This window comes from Branchiostoma floridae, chromosome 4 (assembly GCF_000003815.2).
Source record: "Branchiostoma floridae strain S238N-H82 chromosome 4, Bfl_VNyyK, whole genome shotgun sequence".
Lineage (NCBI taxonomy): Eukaryota > Metazoa > Chordata > Leptocardii > Amphioxiformes > Branchiostomatidae > Branchiostoma > Branchiostoma floridae.
Genome location: NC_049982.1, coordinates 16,856,942 through 16,875,970, shown reverse-complemented (window position 1 = coordinate 16,875,970; position 19,029 = coordinate 16,856,942). Strand labels below are relative to the sequence as shown.

The 19,029-nt window shown below is 40.9% G+C and overlaps 1 protein-coding gene across 3 annotated transcripts; it reads right to left on the bottom strand.

Moving 5' to 3' along the window:
* Window positions 1-210: 210 nt before the first annotated feature.
* On the bottom strand, window positions 211-18,269 carry LOC118414153 (BTB/POZ domain-containing protein 16-like). Of its 3 annotated transcripts, none has more exons than XM_035817989.1 (17): window positions 18,086-18,269; window positions 10,786-10,852; window positions 7,708-7,867; window positions 7,194-7,365; window positions 6,801-6,901; window positions 6,364-6,551; window positions 6,100-6,244; window positions 5,707-5,821; window positions 5,291-5,360; window positions 4,916-5,046; window positions 4,499-4,618; window positions 4,195-4,286; window positions 3,849-3,931; window positions 2,443-2,523; window positions 2,049-2,150; window positions 1,621-1,809; window positions 211-1,349 (listed from the first exon to the last, which is right to left on the bottom strand). In XM_035817989.1, exons 1-17 carry the CDS (start codon window positions 18,190-18,192, stop codon window positions 1,281-1,283), a joined length of 1,992 nt encoding a protein of 663 aa, XP_035673882.1. In that variant the 5' UTR covers window positions 18,193-18,269; the 3' UTR covers window positions 211-1,280. The 3 variants fall into 3 exon arrangements, with proteins under 3 accessions (XP_035673882.1, XP_035673883.1, XP_035673884.1); XM_035817990.1 differs by lacking the exon at window positions 18,086-18,269 and adding an exon at window positions 17,720-17,790; XM_035817991.1 differs by lacking the exon at window positions 18,086-18,269 and adding an exon at window positions 17,670-17,688.
* Between the last annotated feature and the right edge of the window lie 760 nt (window positions 18,270-19,029).

Sequence of the window (19,029 nt, the reverse complement as noted above, 5' to 3'; positions counted from 1 at the left end):
AAAGAAAAAAAACCCAGCAGACAAAATGACAAAATAGAAAGCCCGATAAAAACGACTAAAAAAACCTTAAAAAACAGCCGGAGCCTAAACCTCTGCTTGGAGAGTAGGTATAACCACCCTTCGGCATAACACACCAGCTAAAGTGGAAGCTATATGAATAAGATACATTTTGTGTTTTTCTCAAGTGTATGTTTATTCTTGTAGATGAAGTGGTGCCACTGATGATTTAATGACATACAGCCACTCTTATATCACTCAAGGACATAATTGTCATCATAGCTTTAATGATAAGCTCAAGGCGGTTAGTAAGAGGTACAAGTTTAAAAAGTAGCTGTATACACAAAATATCTGTACAAGTTTTCATATCTCTTGCTATGATGGTAGTCAACAGTATAGAAAGGAAATATTTTTGACAACAAAAGAATAGCAAAACACTTTGCAATGTCACATTCAAGGGTAAAGATACTATTTGAAATCTCTGTACATGGGAAGGAGATATACAGTAGTGTATTTGGATTGAAATACTTTCTATGTAAATATCCATGTTTTGTTGAGAAATTCTACATATGCCAAGACATTTGGTTGATCAAACTAGAAAATAATTCATAATTCCCACAATGCACCAAATGTACATATATAAAAGCATAATGAACTCCATCCAACAATTCAGGCACTAATGTTATACCTACCGTGTAACCTGATGTGCACTGTTCCACATGTCTTATCTCCTGCATTACATGGTCAGCCATACTTTGTCTCTGAGATAAAGATTAACCTAACTTGCTTTTATAGCCTTGGCACAAGTGTATAAATACTACAGTTATTGTATAAGTTCAACTGAACTATTGCACATTCAATATTCTTCTCTGTCTTACTCACATGCAACAGAAACATGGACAGCGCCATGTGTAAAAGAAAAAAAAATGCAAGACCAAAAGTAGTATCAATGTAGTATCAATTTTTTTCACAAGAAAACCCCTCACGTTATTCAAAAGCGGTCTGGTGCTTTTTTACCAATCAAACATTCTCTTCAACTTGAAGTTCAAGAGTGAAGACAGTGGAAACAATCTAAGGCTGGGCAGTAAACTGAGTTACATGTTTCATCAGGTGATAAAAACAAATCTGTGCTCGTACTTTCATTGTTCATGACACAGTTTACATTTCTCTACAACAATACTTAATCTATGACTATGGATTCCCTGAACAGTGCAATGTGTGGAGAAAGGTTGATGAGGTGATTGACAGGTGACAGACATGTCGGGTCATTGTTGCTGCAGGTCCTATGTAGGAGGGAAGACCATGTGGAAGGTGGCATACACAGGGCACTTCAGGTTGGACAGGGTGAAGGGCTGCAGGGAACAAGCAACACAACAATCTCTTTTAGAATACTTACACACAGAGAGTAGTAGTAGTAGATGCACTGAAAATAACTTGCTGATCAGTGCACATTGAAAATATCTCTACACAGTGTCACTGATGAAAGATAATGGATGTTATCTGACCATTTCAACACTATATAGTTATATCCAGTTGCTTGAGTAGCTGCTATTTGGCGTGTCTAACCTTCATTGACGCTTCCTGATCAACAGGTTATACATTCTTTATATCCATAAGTCTTACTTTGCTCCGTGAGGTTTTCCCATCCAGCCCGAAGCCATGTGCCTGCACCCCTGTTGACCAGCACTGGTACTGCCCATCCAGGAAGCACTGCACCTTGATGTCATAGCGAACATCTCGGTCCTGTCGCAGGGAGAATGTATGGCGCTCGCAGGCACGGAACGACAGCACAGGGTCACTGGGCTTCAGTCTCTGTAGACCACAGGGGACATCCTCATCAGTGACAACACATTTGTGTCATTCAGTACAACTAAGAAGACATTCAGGAATATGATGGCTTGGTATCTGACAAGCTGAATTTTGCATTATCAACCTGGTACTTAAGGGGCACTGAAAAAAGGTGCAGAAAAGAGGCTAAGTATAATGACATTGTCCATGGAGAGTATTGATATCATTCCTGCAAGTGCGCAACAGTTGAATCTATATTCTACCTGTATATAGAAGGTGTATGTCCCCTCTGCATCCAGCCTGACTGCCTTCAGCTCAAAGTGGAAACCATGGATGGACATCACCTCACAGTAGAAGGGTGGGTCCTACAACAGCCATAAAGAACCATCAATAGGCACGGCAAATAGAAACAAGTTTTCACATCTTCTGTATTCAGAAACTTTAAATGCAAACATTCAAAATCATACCTCAAATATTCAAATATGTGATATTTAAAATGTTGAAAGCAGGGATAGTTGAATGAATGATTATTATGCATTGGAATATCTTTTATATTGATAAATGCCAATGGCAAGTAAAAGAAAATGTGCTGAATTGCACAATTGACTAGTGAAGCTTCAAGAAGCACTCAAACTTTTTCCAAAATGATGACCACACCTGCTCCATGATGAAGCCAGCCCTGACAGAACCGCTGTAGAAGTTGTACTGGAGCAGTCTCATATCGCCCCCTGCCTGAAGCTAGTGGAACAGCAGGTGCACCGGTGAGTTCAACAGACACAAATTTCTTGATACACAAGGAGCTTTTATCAGGAGGAGAGAGTACGGATTAGTTTCCATTGTTCGTATGTTCGTAGCGGGCGACAAAATTTTATTAACACCCACGTGTCAAAAACCCGCATCTGCATACATTTCATCCACGCAAGCTTTTGTTTTCCCTTTGTTTTGTGGTAATTTTCATGGTGGGGCGGCCTGGGGATACAAACATTGTGTGTAGCGATCTGATTTTTGCGATTTTGTCGACGATGTTGAACAGAATAGTAACTTCGGAATACATACAGCGGCGGCAATATTCTCTCTGATGACTGAGGGTGAAATTTCAAAGTCATACGGCGACCGGACAGCGCCGCCGCTCGGGTACGGGCTAAGCCTAAAGGCAAAATTGTCTGAGGCAAAGTCTACGAAAAAAACTGGTAATATTCCTACAATTAATGATGACTGTGAAAAACCTGACTCAATGATCACAGGAACCAAGTTTTTTTAAGTATGCAACAGATATATTTCATAAATCGATACAAATACAAAGTTCAAAATTATGCCTGGAGAACTCAAGACATTATTTACGAAAACCCGATCGTAACGAAAACCATGAAAACTATGCTCTCCCGCCTTACCTTCACCTTATTCCAGGCCCGATGTATCCTCTAAAAACACGGGTGGTTCGACAAAAATGAGCAAGGTTCGACCAACAGTGAACACGCCATTTTACCGAGCACATCATCAACAGTTACGAAAAAATATCAGCTAAATGAAGAAAAACGTCATATTTTTTTAGTAGCCATCTGAAAATACATGTGAAAATTCATAATTCTATCGCAAGAAAACAGACCTCGATCCGCGAAAATAGGCCTAAACTGGCCCATGTTTGTTGTACGGCGAAGAGAAACATATCAAACTGTCCGCCATTGTGCCCTCTACCGCAAGATGACGTAGTCACATGCCTGCCGAGTTTTCCAAATAAGGGAATCGTCGGAAACCTGACCCACTTCGCCTCTTGCCGATCAGCCTTCGGGCTGGCTCGAGGGCTATGACGTAATGGCGTGGCTCATTAGCATAGAAACCGCGCCAACCGGCGCTACGAACATCAGATCAGACGGGCGCCGCGCAGGGCAGTAAACAAAGCCGGCGCTGCGGGATTTAACGGGCCAAACAAAGGCGCACCGCGGGCGGGTAACTCCATACTCTCTCCTCCTGGACAAAGAAAATTAATACATGTAACTTGAATTGAAATGAACGATATTTGGGTCTGAATCTTGCAATATGTGGACAGTAGAACTGTGACTTACTGAGTGGTAATGTTGTGTGAGAACCCGGAGGAGCCACTGGTACGGCAGGATGTTCATCTGCTGGATGTCATCCAGGTGTGAGGCTGGGGCGAGGGGGACAGGTTATCTTACAGTATTTCAAAGAAAGGGTTGTACCACACTAGCTACAGTAACTTCAAGTTTACTGACTATGATAATAAACACTCGGTTGTACTATTATTGTAGCCCAACTGCTGATATGATTCACACATTTTAATGCTTTATTTTCATTCCTTTTTCCTGTAACACCGTCTAGAAGGCCTTAATCATATGCTTTCCAAAAAAAAGCATGATATGACATGTTGAAACTACATGTATAAGAACATACTGTCTGTGATGCCGTGGAGCTTTAATGACAGAAACAGTCCGCTGTAGACCTGCCCCTCCTCACGCTCCAGAAACGCACTGTGCTTTGGCAGGCTGGAGAGACAAACAAGAAATATCATAATACAAAATGTCTTGTAATAACTGCTCAGCAAATTCATACCTCACTATGAGTATCTACTAGAGTTTTCTCCTAACATAAACTCTTCCTTTCCCCTTAGAGCAGAAGGAATACTGAAGCCCAGAATAGCATCAGCCCTGCCTTTTAATAGTCACATATCCACAAAAACCGCAGGTATGAGGCAAACCTGTTGAAGTATGTGATGATGCTGGAGTGGGAGGGCATGAGGTGCAGCTCAGGGTGTCTCCTCAGGAAGATCCAGTTACACAGAGCCTTGTACAGGGAGTACTCATTGTACGTAAACAACCTGTGGAGAAATGTAGCACAATGTTTACAAGGATAATTTTTGGGATAAGATGGCAGGGAGAAATGATCATCAAAATTGAAAGGGGAAAGGGGGTCCAAAAATTAAGCCAATAGTCTATCCGAATTATTACAAAAATATATATGGAATCATTGTTCTCGGCTACATGGCCTCAAGATACAAGTCAATCATGTACAGAATGCCCAATTTGCCCTATCCTGTCCAACCTCAGACTTAAACAATAGATAAGCCCAGGTGGTCCTTCATGATCATGGTCATGTGCAGCTGTGAGCGTCTTACCGTGTGGACTTGAGGAGCTTGATCATGACTTCCATGGGCAGCTCTCTCAGGTGGATCTGTAGGGACAGCTGTGGGACCAGGTTCAGCTCCAGCCACCGCTCGCATGTGGTGATCACTGACGACTGCTCGTACTGAAACAAACACAGGAGACCTCTATCCTCAACTACCAACAGTTTGGCACTTACGGTAGCTGTGATGTCTAACCTAGCAAATATCTTGTGCAGAATATCTCAATATCTATAACATCTGTACTCTTGAACTCACAAGCACAGTGGCTAGATAAGGTGGTTTGCACAGTAAAATATACAGTTACTCAATTACTATTACTAAATGTTAGAAACAGTGTAAGAAAAATGAAATATGAAAAATACTTACTTGTATGGCTGCCTTCATGTAGGTGCAGACGTTGCTGGCCTTCACAGTGTCAATCATGATTTGGGAACACCTTCAAAAAATAATTATGACCAATTTTAGTGAATGTAAACCATAATTCATACCACCAGTGTAGGAGCCATTTCAGTGACCTTGTAGTTCAGCTACCTTTATTAGTGCTACGATATCACAAAGCACATCATTCATCATCAAACAAACGGAATGCTTGTATGAAATCTTTACAGTACTACAGTTCAGCACCAAGGACAGCAGTGTCCGCCTTAATGTTAACAATCTACTGGCACAAATCTAACCACTAAACTTGGCTCTGTGCTGGTCAGACTGTCAATTAAATGCCAAATGATGGATGAATCTTGAAAAATCTATGTTTTTCTCCTGAGCGGATCTGCTGTACTGACCCGTTGAGCAGCCCAGCACACTGCATGTGATAGGCAGCTGCCATCACTCCTGCCACATCCTCCTCATCCACACGGGTGTCATCATGGTACAGGTTGCCAAGGGCGATGGCCAGTGCTACAAGCACAGAGGCAACAGAAAAACAGCAAAGATATTAATTTCAAACAAAATACATTGATGGTTAGTGTCGTGCACAAAGAATACTGATTATATCAATTGATGAAAAGGTTGTAGTTTTTATTTTGTTGAGTATACAAATAATCAGAAACTGTGTTTATAACAGTGCTTTTTCAAGAAGTATCTGTGCATAAATGAGTGATTTTGTATGGGTCATTCTCTCAAATGATACCCGTCCCCACTAGAAAAGAGTCCTTGAGTACCACTTCCGTTCCTACCTTCCTTTGTGACGTTGGCATCTTTGATCTTCAGTTTTATAGCAGTGACGTTCCTGGTTCGCTGGATGGACGTGTGGGCAGGGTCACTCAGGCCTTTTCTTGGTCCATCAGATATTGTCACTGTGTTCAGTCTTTGGCTGATTTCCTGTCAGTCACAAAATGTTGTGCGGATGGTGTGAGTTCAATACACAGTTTTCTTTTGACTAAATATCAAGATACATGTATATCAAAGAAAGTGAGCCAAGCATTGGCCTCTACACTTACCTGGTATTCATTACTGTAGATGTCGCTGTCCCTGATGTACCTGTCCAGTGTCTCTGCTGTCCTGTCCCTGTAGAACTGCTGCTGTTTGGGGTTCTCAGCCTTGTACAGCAGCTCTGACAGCACCTTGGACTTCTGCAGGAATGGCTTGTGGAGCTCCCAGCTGGTGCTCAGGCAGTGCAGAACCACATCTGACACATGACACAAAATTACTGCACATTACTACCTGTAAACAACAAGGCTGTCCCTCCAGCCACCATCTTCAACTCTATGTTCAAACCAATTCACCAAAATTACAGAGCTTGAAGAAATCAAATATCATTTCTTTTACTTATCAAAGCTTTTTGTCAGCAAAAATCACTGATATATTTTAAAGTACATTTTGTAAAATGAAAATACATTGCATGACATAATCACAAATCCTGAAAGTCTTAACACACCTGGCCCTGCCACATCAAAGATATGTTTGGAGTGGTAGTGGAAGACTTGTGCTGGGGTCGGGTAGTGGGGTGTCAGGGGTTTGTGAACGGCAAGACGAGGGCTGAAATATAAACATGTTACAAGACCAGCAAGACACAAGCATGCCGGCTGACAATTGTGAATGACACAAATTAATCCGTCTATCAGAAAGGGTTCATTACTCTTTTGAACAAGAAATATGTGCAATCAAAATTTCTCTTACTAAACAGGGAATTAAGATCAGAAAAAATATGCTTATGACGATTCATTTTAGTAGTATAATGTATTCAATTTAGTATCCCCAGATTCTGCTATGTCAATCTGACTAGAAAACATCAAATCAAGTACTAGTATTCAGTTCATGAGTTCCTCACCTGACCATCTGAGCAGGAGCTGTTCTGGGTGGGGAGGGGATGGAGGGAGAGGAGCTGCGGCTAAGGGCAGCTTTCCTCAGTAACCGTGGTGAGGAGAATGGCCGGCTCTCCACTGTCTGGAAGGTGTACACCTTTTCAGGGTCACGGTTTACTGACGTGCACGCACTCTCTCCTGCATGGGAAGTGCCATTCTTGTTAATAACAATTCTTACTAGCATCTCTTTATTTGTAACTGCTTGCCCACTTCACTGTACAATTACATCACATTGCGACCTACTGGTACTGCAGAATGTCTTTCAAATAAACTCGCATAAATTTCAGTAACTTTTCTTCATCGGTTGCTTAATGAAATCAACACTGAAGGACAAGACCATGACATATCAATATCATAATGTTGGCATGCAAATGATGCGATGTTCAGCTAGAAGGATGATCTTGTTGAATTTTCATGACTGCTGAAGACAATGAGTGATAAGTTTTGTCCATGTGATGTAGATGTGGTGTTTCCCCTCACCTGTCATGATGCTGCGTACACTGTCGCTCCAGGCTGGTACCTTGATGGCTTTAACGGCTTGTGAAGTACCCAGTAAGTCACTCCCCAGACTCTGTGGCAGGCGCCACCGGTTGGTGCTGCCCACTTGTTTCCGTACACGACATCTCACAGTCTCCGGGTGCTAGAACATTGGTGTTCACATAAGAAGTTGTTGGAATTATATATATATATATCAGGGCGTTTGACAAAACTTTGCATTGTGTAAAAAAGTTCAAGGGGCTGTTCATGTTGTGGGGCCGCGTAGCACAGTGGTAGTGTATTCGGCCCGTGACCGAGAGGTCGCCGGTTCGAATCCGCTTGCGGTGTTGCCGGCCTTGTGCCCTTGGGAAAGGCACTTTACACGACTTTCCTCACTTTACTCAAGTGAAAAATGAGTCGTCCCTCGGGTTGGACGTTAAATAGAGGTCCCGTGTAAGGGGAGAGCCATACCCCATGCACGTTAAAGAACCCCCACACGTGCGATGGTGCGGTGTGCGTTGGTGCAAATCCTTCTGTCGGAAGTTGGTGATTCACTAAAAATCACCCGGATGGAGGCCTGGCGACCTCTGTCTCGTATCAGCCACATGGTGATCTATCATTCACCCGGACGGGTGTGTCACCCCGTAAGGGGCGGTATAACCCGTCGTTGTGCGAACATGTGCGAACATGTATATAGGGCTCCCTTGGAAATCAGTTACTACGTTAACTGAAGGGACTACCCTAAAGATCAATAAATAAATAAATAAATTTTGTTTTCAAAACAGTTTTATATGGTTACAATCATCCAGCTTTAACTTTTGTCAGTCCTATATTGACAACATGACAACTCAGGCTGTTACTTTGAAATTCAAAGTGTTAAAAGCTTTCTTATTTTCCATTTGTTTTCAAAAATTGGTCCGATTGAGGACTGCTAAATAAATGCTACCACAGTTATTTTATCCATTTTCATGGTACAAGACTGCAATTTGGGGCCAAATGTTGTACCCAGTATTCAAATTTAGGCCTCTTTTTACATTCCATATTTGTAAAGATACATATCTCCACGTAAACAAACCTAACCTCAAAGATCGAAACATTTTTGTGTCTTAAGCTTTGGGTAAGCATAGAGCCTTTGTGTCCAGAGTAAAGCTGAACTATAAGTAAACTTCAGAGATGGAGCGATAAGGCACAGCAGTTTTAGAATGCACAGCGTTAGCTCATTGTGGCATTTGTACCCTAGCTTCTGTGGCATTGCAATCTTTCACTACTGCCATGCCCTGTTTGTTTACTTTTACCTGGCAAGGAAAGAACAACAAAAAGGCCTTTTCAATATATCAGGGTGTACTATTCTACTTTGTCAAGCACCATAGCCACTAAAAACAGCTCTGTGACTACTAAACAAACAGGGGTGGATATTTCACAAGGGCTGATGGTAAACCTATGTAAAAGCTACTGTATGATACATATCAACCCGTAATATGTCTCTAAGGTGTATTCATCTGTACTTTGAACAGGCCCCATCTGATCTACCCTGGGGGCCATCCAGATTGGCCAGCTAGGACAGTATATTCGGTGGCCCAAGACAGTCAGGCCCGCCGATTTCCTATTAGTGCTCCGGTGAGTTTGAGCGGGAGGAGCACTAATAGGAGATCGGGGTGTGTGTGTGTGTGTGTGTGTGTGTGTGTGTGTGTGTGTGTGTGTGTGTGTGTGGCTGACTGTCTTGGGCCACCGAATAAACTGTCCCAGCTGCCCGATCCAAGCTGGTCCTCAGGGTACATCTGATCATGAGCCTCAATATTCACCGTATGCAATGGACCTTGTTTGACGAAAATGGATTTGATGTTTTATCAATACACAAAATGTTGAGTTTTAACTCTTAACTAAATCGGATCTAAATCTACATTGACTTTTGCACAATCATTGTTAATTTTGTAAAACTAATACTGATGCACTGTTTTAGATAGATGAAAGGGATCGGATGTTTTTATCACCCTTCTGAGTCTTGTTAAATCATTGGTAACATTACCACATATAGGAAATGGCAAAAAGCTAACCAAAAGTTCAACTTGCCAGTTCACAACTAAATTTAGAGATTTCAATCAGCCAGAGACTTTCAGTCAATAGATGACCCATCAGGTTAGACTGTGAGTCGTGAAGGAGTCCCAAGATACATGAATCATGTTGTGTAAAGGACCAATGTGTACTCAGTACAACTTACAGGTAATGAATGTTAAATATGCACTGAGGGTTCAACCATGACCAACTCTTTTACACTGCATGTTAGCAAACCATGACAGACCATTATGTGTAACATGATTTGATACAAAGTCAACTTGCCAACCCCAGGTAACTATGAACATGGGCTGAATACCTGACTGTAAGCAAATATCATTTAGTCAAGGCATATGCATGTAAAATTATGACACACAGACTTGTATTTGAGAATGCTTTTGCCATTCCAAAGTCTATATAAATCTTGAAAAGGAAATGCTATAAACTGGCATCATGAAGTGTGTTGCCAAAAGTATGAGATGAACTTTTAAACTTTAACTGTTACTCATGAGGCATGACAGGGTTTGCCTAGTTTCACCTGCAAGCATCGCCACAAAAGGAGCCCTTTTGAAATCACACGAACCTTAGCTTGTAAACACCTGAGATTGTAAGTCACACCTGACTCGGCATACAGCTGCAAAAGGTTTCTTACTGTGGGCCAGCATCTAATATACCACCTGATACAGTAGTTGTCATGGTGATGAAAGCTGACCCACCCAAACAGTCAATGAATGAAGCATGTATCCATGTGTTGTGTTGGGCTTTTGTTGTGCCTAGAGGACTGGGTCTTGGCTTTGTACCAAAGTCTCTGTTTTGAAAACAAACTTCTTGTGATACTTCCAAGAGTGGCTGTGAGGTCTGCGTTGGCAGGGCCTTTAAGTACAGTTAACCTCAAAAATTTGCTTCTTTTTCCACATCTTAAGAGCTAAAACTTAATAGAGATCACATGGAAAGGTCTTTCGTAACTATAAGGAGTGTCAGACAGCATTCACCTGTTCACAGGTATTGTCAATGATAGTTGGTGCTTACCCTCTCAGGCTGCCGTCCGTCCACCACAATTCCCATCAGTGCCGTGACTGGTGCATTCCTGACCGCCCTGCACAGGGAAAAATATAAGGACTTAATCAACCAAAACCATAATGATTATTCTATACGTCATTGATCTGTTCCCCCAACTACCTGCACATAAATAGAAACAGGTTTAAAAGAAATAAATTGCTTTCCTGGTACCTTGGGCCACATTGCAAACAACTCCAAAGAGGTTTGTGTACTATGGACTCAAAGTGTTATGACTTTGTTAAGCGCATGGTCTTTTTAGCGAATGCCCACAAACGCCCACTCTAGAGAAGTCCGCGCTGCACGAATCTAACTTTTTTTGCTTGGAATATGTCCACGTTGTGCTCCCATGTACTAATCCTGAGTTTCAAGTCAATCCGTTGACCCGAAGTGACATAAATCAAAGTTTTCGATTCTCGATGGTCTTTTTAGCGAACGCCCAGCAAAATGTCTTTTTAGCGAATGCCCACTATATCCACAAAAATATCAGCCGTCGCGCAACGACACCTAAACCTACCGCCACAAACATGTTCAAGATGGCGTCCCATTGATGTGTACGGAGTTTCCGTGCTTTACAAGCATTTTAAGTCCCTGTTTTTGGTCAAAATGTACGGCGACGATACTACCATACTTTAACTATAGCAATTCAAAATGGCGGGCACTAGTCATGTGACCTCCTTGCGGGACTGTTCTATAAGTATCGCGGGAGGGACTGTTGTAGCATAGCTTCTCATACAACCATTTTAGAGTGAATTCTGAACAAGATTTCATTTCATAGTGCTATCATCTGACTGATATTTACAATGTGGTCATTTTTCTGTGCTATTATTACCCAGGTTTGAGGAACTTAGTGCAAATTTGGATATTGATTCACCTCAGTGCCCAATTAATGTACAAAAGGCTCAGACACATTAGTGTTATAAACCTGAATAGGGGCAGGTAACCAATACTAGAAAAACATAGCTATTTATTATTAACAATACTATTTACATTATAATGATAACTCTTCACCAAACTGGACTTTTCTTATCTTTATTTATCACAGAAACATTGTTACAATGAGGATTTGATTAGATGAGTATCTGTTACAGTGTGTACAAACTTATTTCAAATACAAAAATGTATTTCGTTTCACTTCCTAAATATTTTTAAAGTATTGGAAGAAGTTGACACATAAACAATATTAATTGCATTATTTATGTGCAGTAAAATGTGACCACATGCTATCAATAGCCTATTAAAATGTTGGAACATGGCACAAGCGGGCTCCCCTTCTGAGTACAGAAAGGAAATGTTTTATAACATTTAGTTATGACGTAGAAAATTTCAATTGTAAAATGTACCTTTATTAACATTTACAAACAAATTGTTTTTTTCTCTTCTTAATAAATGACAACAATACAGGTAAGTAAGGTGTGTTTCCTTTTATAACAGGCCAGGTAAGACGCCGTACAGGTAAGTAAGGTGTGTTTCCTTTTATAGCAGACCAGGTAAGACACCGTACAGGTGAGTAAGCTGTATTTCCTTTCATTACAGACCAGGTAAGACACCGTACAGGTGAGTAACGTGTATTTCCTTTCATTACAGACCAGGTAAGACACCGTACAGGTGAGTAACGTGTATTTCCTTTGATTAGAGACCAGGTAAGACACCGTACAGGTGAGTAAGGTGTGTTTCCTTGACTACAGGCCAGGTAAGACACCATACAGGTAAGTAAGGTGTGTTTCCTTTTATAACAGACCAGGTAAGACACCGTACAGGTGAGTAACGTGTATTTCCTTTGATTACAGACCAGGTAAGACACAATACAGGTGAGTAACGTGTATTTCCTTTGTTCACAGACCAGGTAAGACACCGTACAGGTGAGTAACGTGTATTTCCTTTGTTTACAGACCAGGTGAGACAACATACAGGTGAGTAACGTGTATTTCCTTTGATAACAGGACAGGTAAGACACCATACAGGTGAGTAACGTGTATTTCCTTTCATTACAGACCAGGTAAGACACCGCACAGGTGTGTAAGGTGTGTTTCCTTTGTCTATAGACCAGATAGGGTACTACACAGGTGAGTAAGGCGTCTTTCCTTTGCCTATATACCATATAGGCCATTATACAGGTGAGTAAGGCGTCTTTCCTTTGCCTATAGACCAGATAGGGTATTAAACAGGCGAGTAAAGCAACTTTCCTTTGCCTGTAGACCAGATAGGGTATTATACAGGTAAGTTAGGTGTCTTTCCTTCGCCTATATAACAGATGGGGGCATTATACAGGTAAGTAAGGTCTCTTTCCCTTGCCTATATACCAGATAGGCCATTATACAGGTGAATAAGGTGTCTTTCCTTTGCCTATAGACCAGATAGGCCATTAAACAGGTGAGTAAGGTGTCTTTCCTTTGCCTATAGACCAGATAGGCCATTATACAGGTAAGTAAGATGTCTTTACTTTGCCTATAGACCAGACAGGGTATTATACAGGTGAGTAAAGCAACTTTCCTTTGCCTATATACTACCATATAGGCCATTATACAGGTGAGTAAAGCGTCTTTCCTTTGCCTATAGACCAGATAGGTATTAAACAGGTGAGTAAAGCAACTTACTTACCTGTATAATGCCCTATCTGGTCTATAGGCAAAGGAAAGACGCCTTACTCATCTGTGTGGTGTCTTACCTGGTCTGTAATCAGAGCAAACACACGTTACTCACCTATACGGTGTCTTACCTGGTCTGTTATAAAAGGAAACGTACCTTACTTACCTGTATGGTGTCTTACCTGGCCTGTTATCAAAGGAAATAAATGTTACTCACCTGTATGTTGTCTCACCTGGTCTGTAAACAAAGGAAATACACGTTACTCACCTGTACGGTGTCTTACCTGGTCTGTGAACAAAGGAAATACACGTTACTCACCTGTATTGTGTCTTACCTGGTCAGTAATCAAAGGAAATACACGTTACTCACCTGTACGGTGTCTTACCTGGTCTGCTATAAAAGGAAACACACCTTAATTACCTGTACGGCGTCTTACCTGGCCTGTTATAAAAGGAAACACACCTTACTTACCTGTATTGTTGTCATTTATTAAGAAGAGAAGAAAACAATTTGTTTGTAAATGTTAATAAAGGTACATTTTACAATTGAAATTTTCTACGTCTTAACTAAATGTTATAAAACATTTCCTTTCTGTACTCAGAAGGGGAGCCCGCTTGTGCCATGTTCCAACATTTTATTAGGCTATTGATAGCATGTGGTCACATTTTACTGCACATAAATGATGCAATTAATATTGTTTATGTGTCAACTTCTTCCAATACTTTAAAAATATTTAGGAAGTGAAACGAAATACATTTTTGTATTTGAAATAAGTTTGTACACACTGTAACAGATACTCATCTAATCAAATCCTCATTGTAACAATGTTTCTGTGATAAATAAAGATAAGAAAAGTCCAGTTTGGTGAAGAGTTATTATTATAATGTAAATAGTATTGTTAATAATAAATAGCTATGTTTTTCTAGTATTGGTTACCTGCCCCTATTCAGGTTTATAACACTGATGTGTCTGAGCCTTTTGTACATTAATTGGGCACTGAGGTGAATCAATATCCAAATTTGCACTAAGTTCCTCAAACCTGGGTAATAATAGCACAGAAAAAATGACCACATTGTAAATATCAGTCAGATGATAGCACTATGAAATGAAAATCTTGTTCAGAATTCACTCTAAAATGGTTGTATGAGAAGCTATGCTACAACAGTCCCTCCCGCGATACTTATAGAACAGTCCCGCAAGGAGGTCACATGACTAGTGCCCGCCATTTTGAATTGCTATAGTTAAAGTATGGTAGTATCGTCGCCGTACATTTTGACCAAAAACAGGAACCTAAAATGCTTGTAAAGCACGGAAACTCCGTACACATCAATGGGACACCATCTTGAACATGTTTGTGGCGGTAGGTTTAGGTGTCGTTGCGCGACGGCTGATATTTTTGTGGATATAGTGGGCATTCGCTAAAAAGACATTTTGCTGGGCGTTCGCTAAAAAGACCATCGAGAATCGAAAACTTTGATTTATGTCACTTCGGGTCAACGGATTGACTTGAAACTCAGGATTAATACATGGGAGCACAACGTGGACATATTCCAAGCAAAAAAAGTTAGATTCGTGCAGCGCGGACTTCTCTAGAGTGGGCGTTTGTGGGCATTCGCTAAAAAGACCCTCCCTTGTTGCTCTTGCTGCTAAGATGTTAGTGTTGTTTTTCCAGTACAGCACCATGCTCAACTAGAAAGAAGCAAAAGTGTTGAAACACTACCTGAAAATATTTTGCCACTGACAACTACTGATTTCAGGTTTTCTGAAGTAAGAGAACATTCAGTCCCAAAGTACTTTCAAGTCCCATCACTGAATTCAACTCTTCGGAATCACTGGTATGTGCACGACCTTTTCATTCTGGGGAATGGCTTTGAAGCCAAGAATTCCTGTTTCTTTGTCACAGGACGGCGTGCTGTATCAAGAACAATAAACTAGTTCTGGGCCAGAGGAATAACAACAATCTAGTGAAGGCGGAATGCATATGCTGAAAACTTCAGCAGGGACTTTATTAGTGTTTTTTTATAGATAAGACAAATGCTCTACAAGCTTGATAACTGATTGAGGCTGTCACTGCATGATTCATATTTCAAATTTGTGCAATCAACAACAATATGTCAGGGTGTTGATTATGTGATGCTAGTTTCATCTGTGGGGTAACCTATATCCTTTAGGGATGTCAAGTCAACAGACAAAGGTTCAAAATAGCAATATCTTAAAAATATTGCACAGTCCCTTTTTGGAGAAAAAACAGAACAGATATAGGTTACCCACTGGATAAAGGTGACCTAGCGATATAATATCACCTCAGTAATAAATGACTTTTGAAAGTGTGCTGAGTACACAAGCATTCGGTGTGTTTTTGTTTTACCTACAAATCAGTCAGTGTCAAATAATATTGCAGGATTATGTACAATGAATACATCTTAAATTGACATGAGTGTCAATGAACTCCTGAATACTGTAAATGCAGAAACTTTCGTGGTGGTTTAATGTTAGCATTTTTTGCGGTGGCCGCTTCACCGCGAACTTAAAGCCACTGCGAACATTTTCCCATTGCAGTAAGACACTACAGTGCATGGTGCTACCGCGAACTTAAAACCACAGCAAAAAGGTCCTTTTCCCTGCTGCCATGAAATTAAATCCCTGGGAATGCATTTACAGTAACTTGATTTGTGGCTTTGTAGTAAATAGACCACTGAGAACTACTAAATGCCTTTAGTAAAGTGAACTAGATTGTAAACATACTTTGAAATTTTGCTAGCTGAAACAGAAACAAAAACAGGACAAAATGTTGAGAGAGTTCTGCTATGCACTTAAAAGAACTTAACCCTGTGGTGCATTTTACCATTTTTTTTTTAAATTTTTATCTATGCTGTATCCAACACCCCATCATTAGCAGCTGTGCTGAACTTAATAACAAATTTACCTGTTTGATAGGAAAATTTGTACTTTTATAAGACATAGTATCAGGTACGAAAGTGTAGAAAGGTGTGCAAGCTCCTGGTGACAGGTATGTTTACAGTTCTATTGTATAAGTAGTTACTTTGAATAAGGGAATGTCCACGTGTTATACACATGGATTGAAAAGAGCTGTAACAGTTTCAATTGGTGTTGTTTGGAGATCAAATTATTTGCCTGCTAACGGCTGTATTTAACGCCTTATTACCTTCATGGCTCACACAAAGGAAGGGACACAAATAATCAGATCCTAAAAGGGAAGCATGAGGGGAGTGACAAAAAGTCCCCTGTTGAAAGGGATGGGTGACATTTATATGTTTTGAAGATGACAACAATTGCATTTAGGACAACTGGGTGAACAAATCACACCATTGTTTACTAGCCACACAAGAAAGCCAAATAGAAAGTCAGATAGTAAGTCACAAAGATAAGGAAGACCAACAGGGGTCAGTACACAAAACAATGAAAGAGTCAAAGTTGAAAACACTACAAAAGGGTCATTCTTATTGTCAATGTTTCCTTGGAAACCCCATGAAAACGAATCACATACCAAAACATCTGTTAACTTTGGTTGCTGACAAGACTTCTGCAGGCATGGACCATAAATTATTAAGGGGTGGCTCATAGCTAGGAAGAAAATATGGTTGATACTAAAAGGAAACTAATCAACAAAAGCTCAGAAAGAAATTTTACCTGCTGAAAAGCACAAAATCATTCCTATTTTCATGTTTTGTGTTGTTGCACATCCCATGTTACTGAGAATGGCACTTTAATTGGTAGTAGGTAATCATTTATTTTAGACACCCAGTATACACATTCTAATTCAACACTTAAGACTTGTTGTCCCTAAGCAACAGCATGGCTTGTGAGAAAACAATCCAACTTCATGAATTTTCAACAACTTTATGCTTCTTTCAGTTCCATGGTTGTTGAGAAATGGCACGCAACTTCCCCTGGTTGCTAAGAAATGGGAAGATTTATTTGCCTCTTGTTACTGTGTAGGGTGTTTTCCTCTGATGACAAAATTGACCCTAGGAAGTCCCTGTGTTACCATAGAGCAGTACAAAACTGGAGGAGCATTAAGCATCTTGAAAGCTCTGGAATGTCTGCATGTAGGTACCCTATCCAGGTGTTCTAGAACAACATGTAAGCAATCAGCAGACTTAGGTTATACATATACATCCAGATCCGTTTCATTTTCTAACTTAATGTTATCAACGTTGCAACAAGGTTTCCTATACATGTGAATTTCCATGTTATATTTTGCTGTACTTAATGAAGACCAGATTGATGAAGCAGACTTGAAGTACCCTGAGTGTTCCAGTCAACCTTGAGAAATGGAGCAATCTGGAGCCCTTACCATCAGTATGTCACAATACTCCTGAACAATGCACCACTACAGGTACCGAACGACCGGTTGTTGAGGGGCCAACCAGCGATCAATGCAGCGAATCCGACCCCTGAAAAGTCCTCCAGGTAGTTTCTCAATGACTCTTCGAGATTCCCTTAATGACTCTCCCGTAGTCTAGCACCGTTATGATGTGACAGGACACGCTTAAGGGACTGTTGAAAATGTGAATTGGTTCCTGAACTTTTACAAAACTGTGATGGACAGCAACAGTGAAATTAGCCAGCAAAAGTTGTTAAAACTGTTCCGTGACAATATCAATGTTGATCTGATGCTGCAATATTCCGAAGTACATGTTATAGCTAAGAGTTTACTTACTGTGGGTAGGACCGTGCCTCCGGCGGGGTTGGCGGGGGGATAGCGGGGAAGTAGGACCCGGGAGGTGTCCGGTTCAGCGGCAGTACAGGCCACTCCACTGTCGTCATCGTATCCCAACTTCACCGACGTCCTAATCCAAGTGCCCGCCGCTAGGAAATATCAGTTGGATGTTGCAGATATCTGCCAAACTTTTACAAACCGGCTATGACTGGAGGGACCGTCCGCCACTTAATGAATGACAGCGGCCATGTTGGACAGGTGAGCGTATGGTTGCCAGCTGGACCGCGTCACCAACCTGTTACGCTTCTTCCGCTGGGACTATTTTGTAAAACATTGTGTCGTGTTTGTGACATATCTTCAAATATGTGCTGCAAAATATAAACAAAATGTGTCACAGGATAGACCTTTGGTGGAAATATTGCCACAACATTTCTGGCCGGCACGTAGAGAAAATATATGCTATTCCCTGGCGGAGTGATACAAAGACGTTTACACAACTACCTGTTGCTAAGGTAAACTATCGGCAGGTGTGCGGCATACGCACGTATCAAGTGTTGTTATTGGAGTCACTTGGTGTTCTTTGCTAAAGGGGCTATGCGGGTATGCTTCTTTTAGGGGAGCTCTTTTTTAAATAAACTGTCTCAGGAAAAAGTAAACAAGCAGGCAAAATAACCCTGCTTTCATGGTCGGTAGGTTCAAGGAGGTCTTTTTTAACCTCCTTGGTAGGTTTGACCGTTACATTTCACACCCATGGTAACAATTCAGGTTTTTTCAAGCAACCATTGAATACAGCTTAGTCTGACAAAATCATGCCAGATGAGTTTGGCTAAAAGATTTATCGTCAGGTTGTTATTGTTCTTTTCTTCATCTAAGACTGTGTAATCTCTTCCTTTGTCTGAGGATCTATCCTTAATACTCTGCTGTAGAGATACCCTGGGTCACCT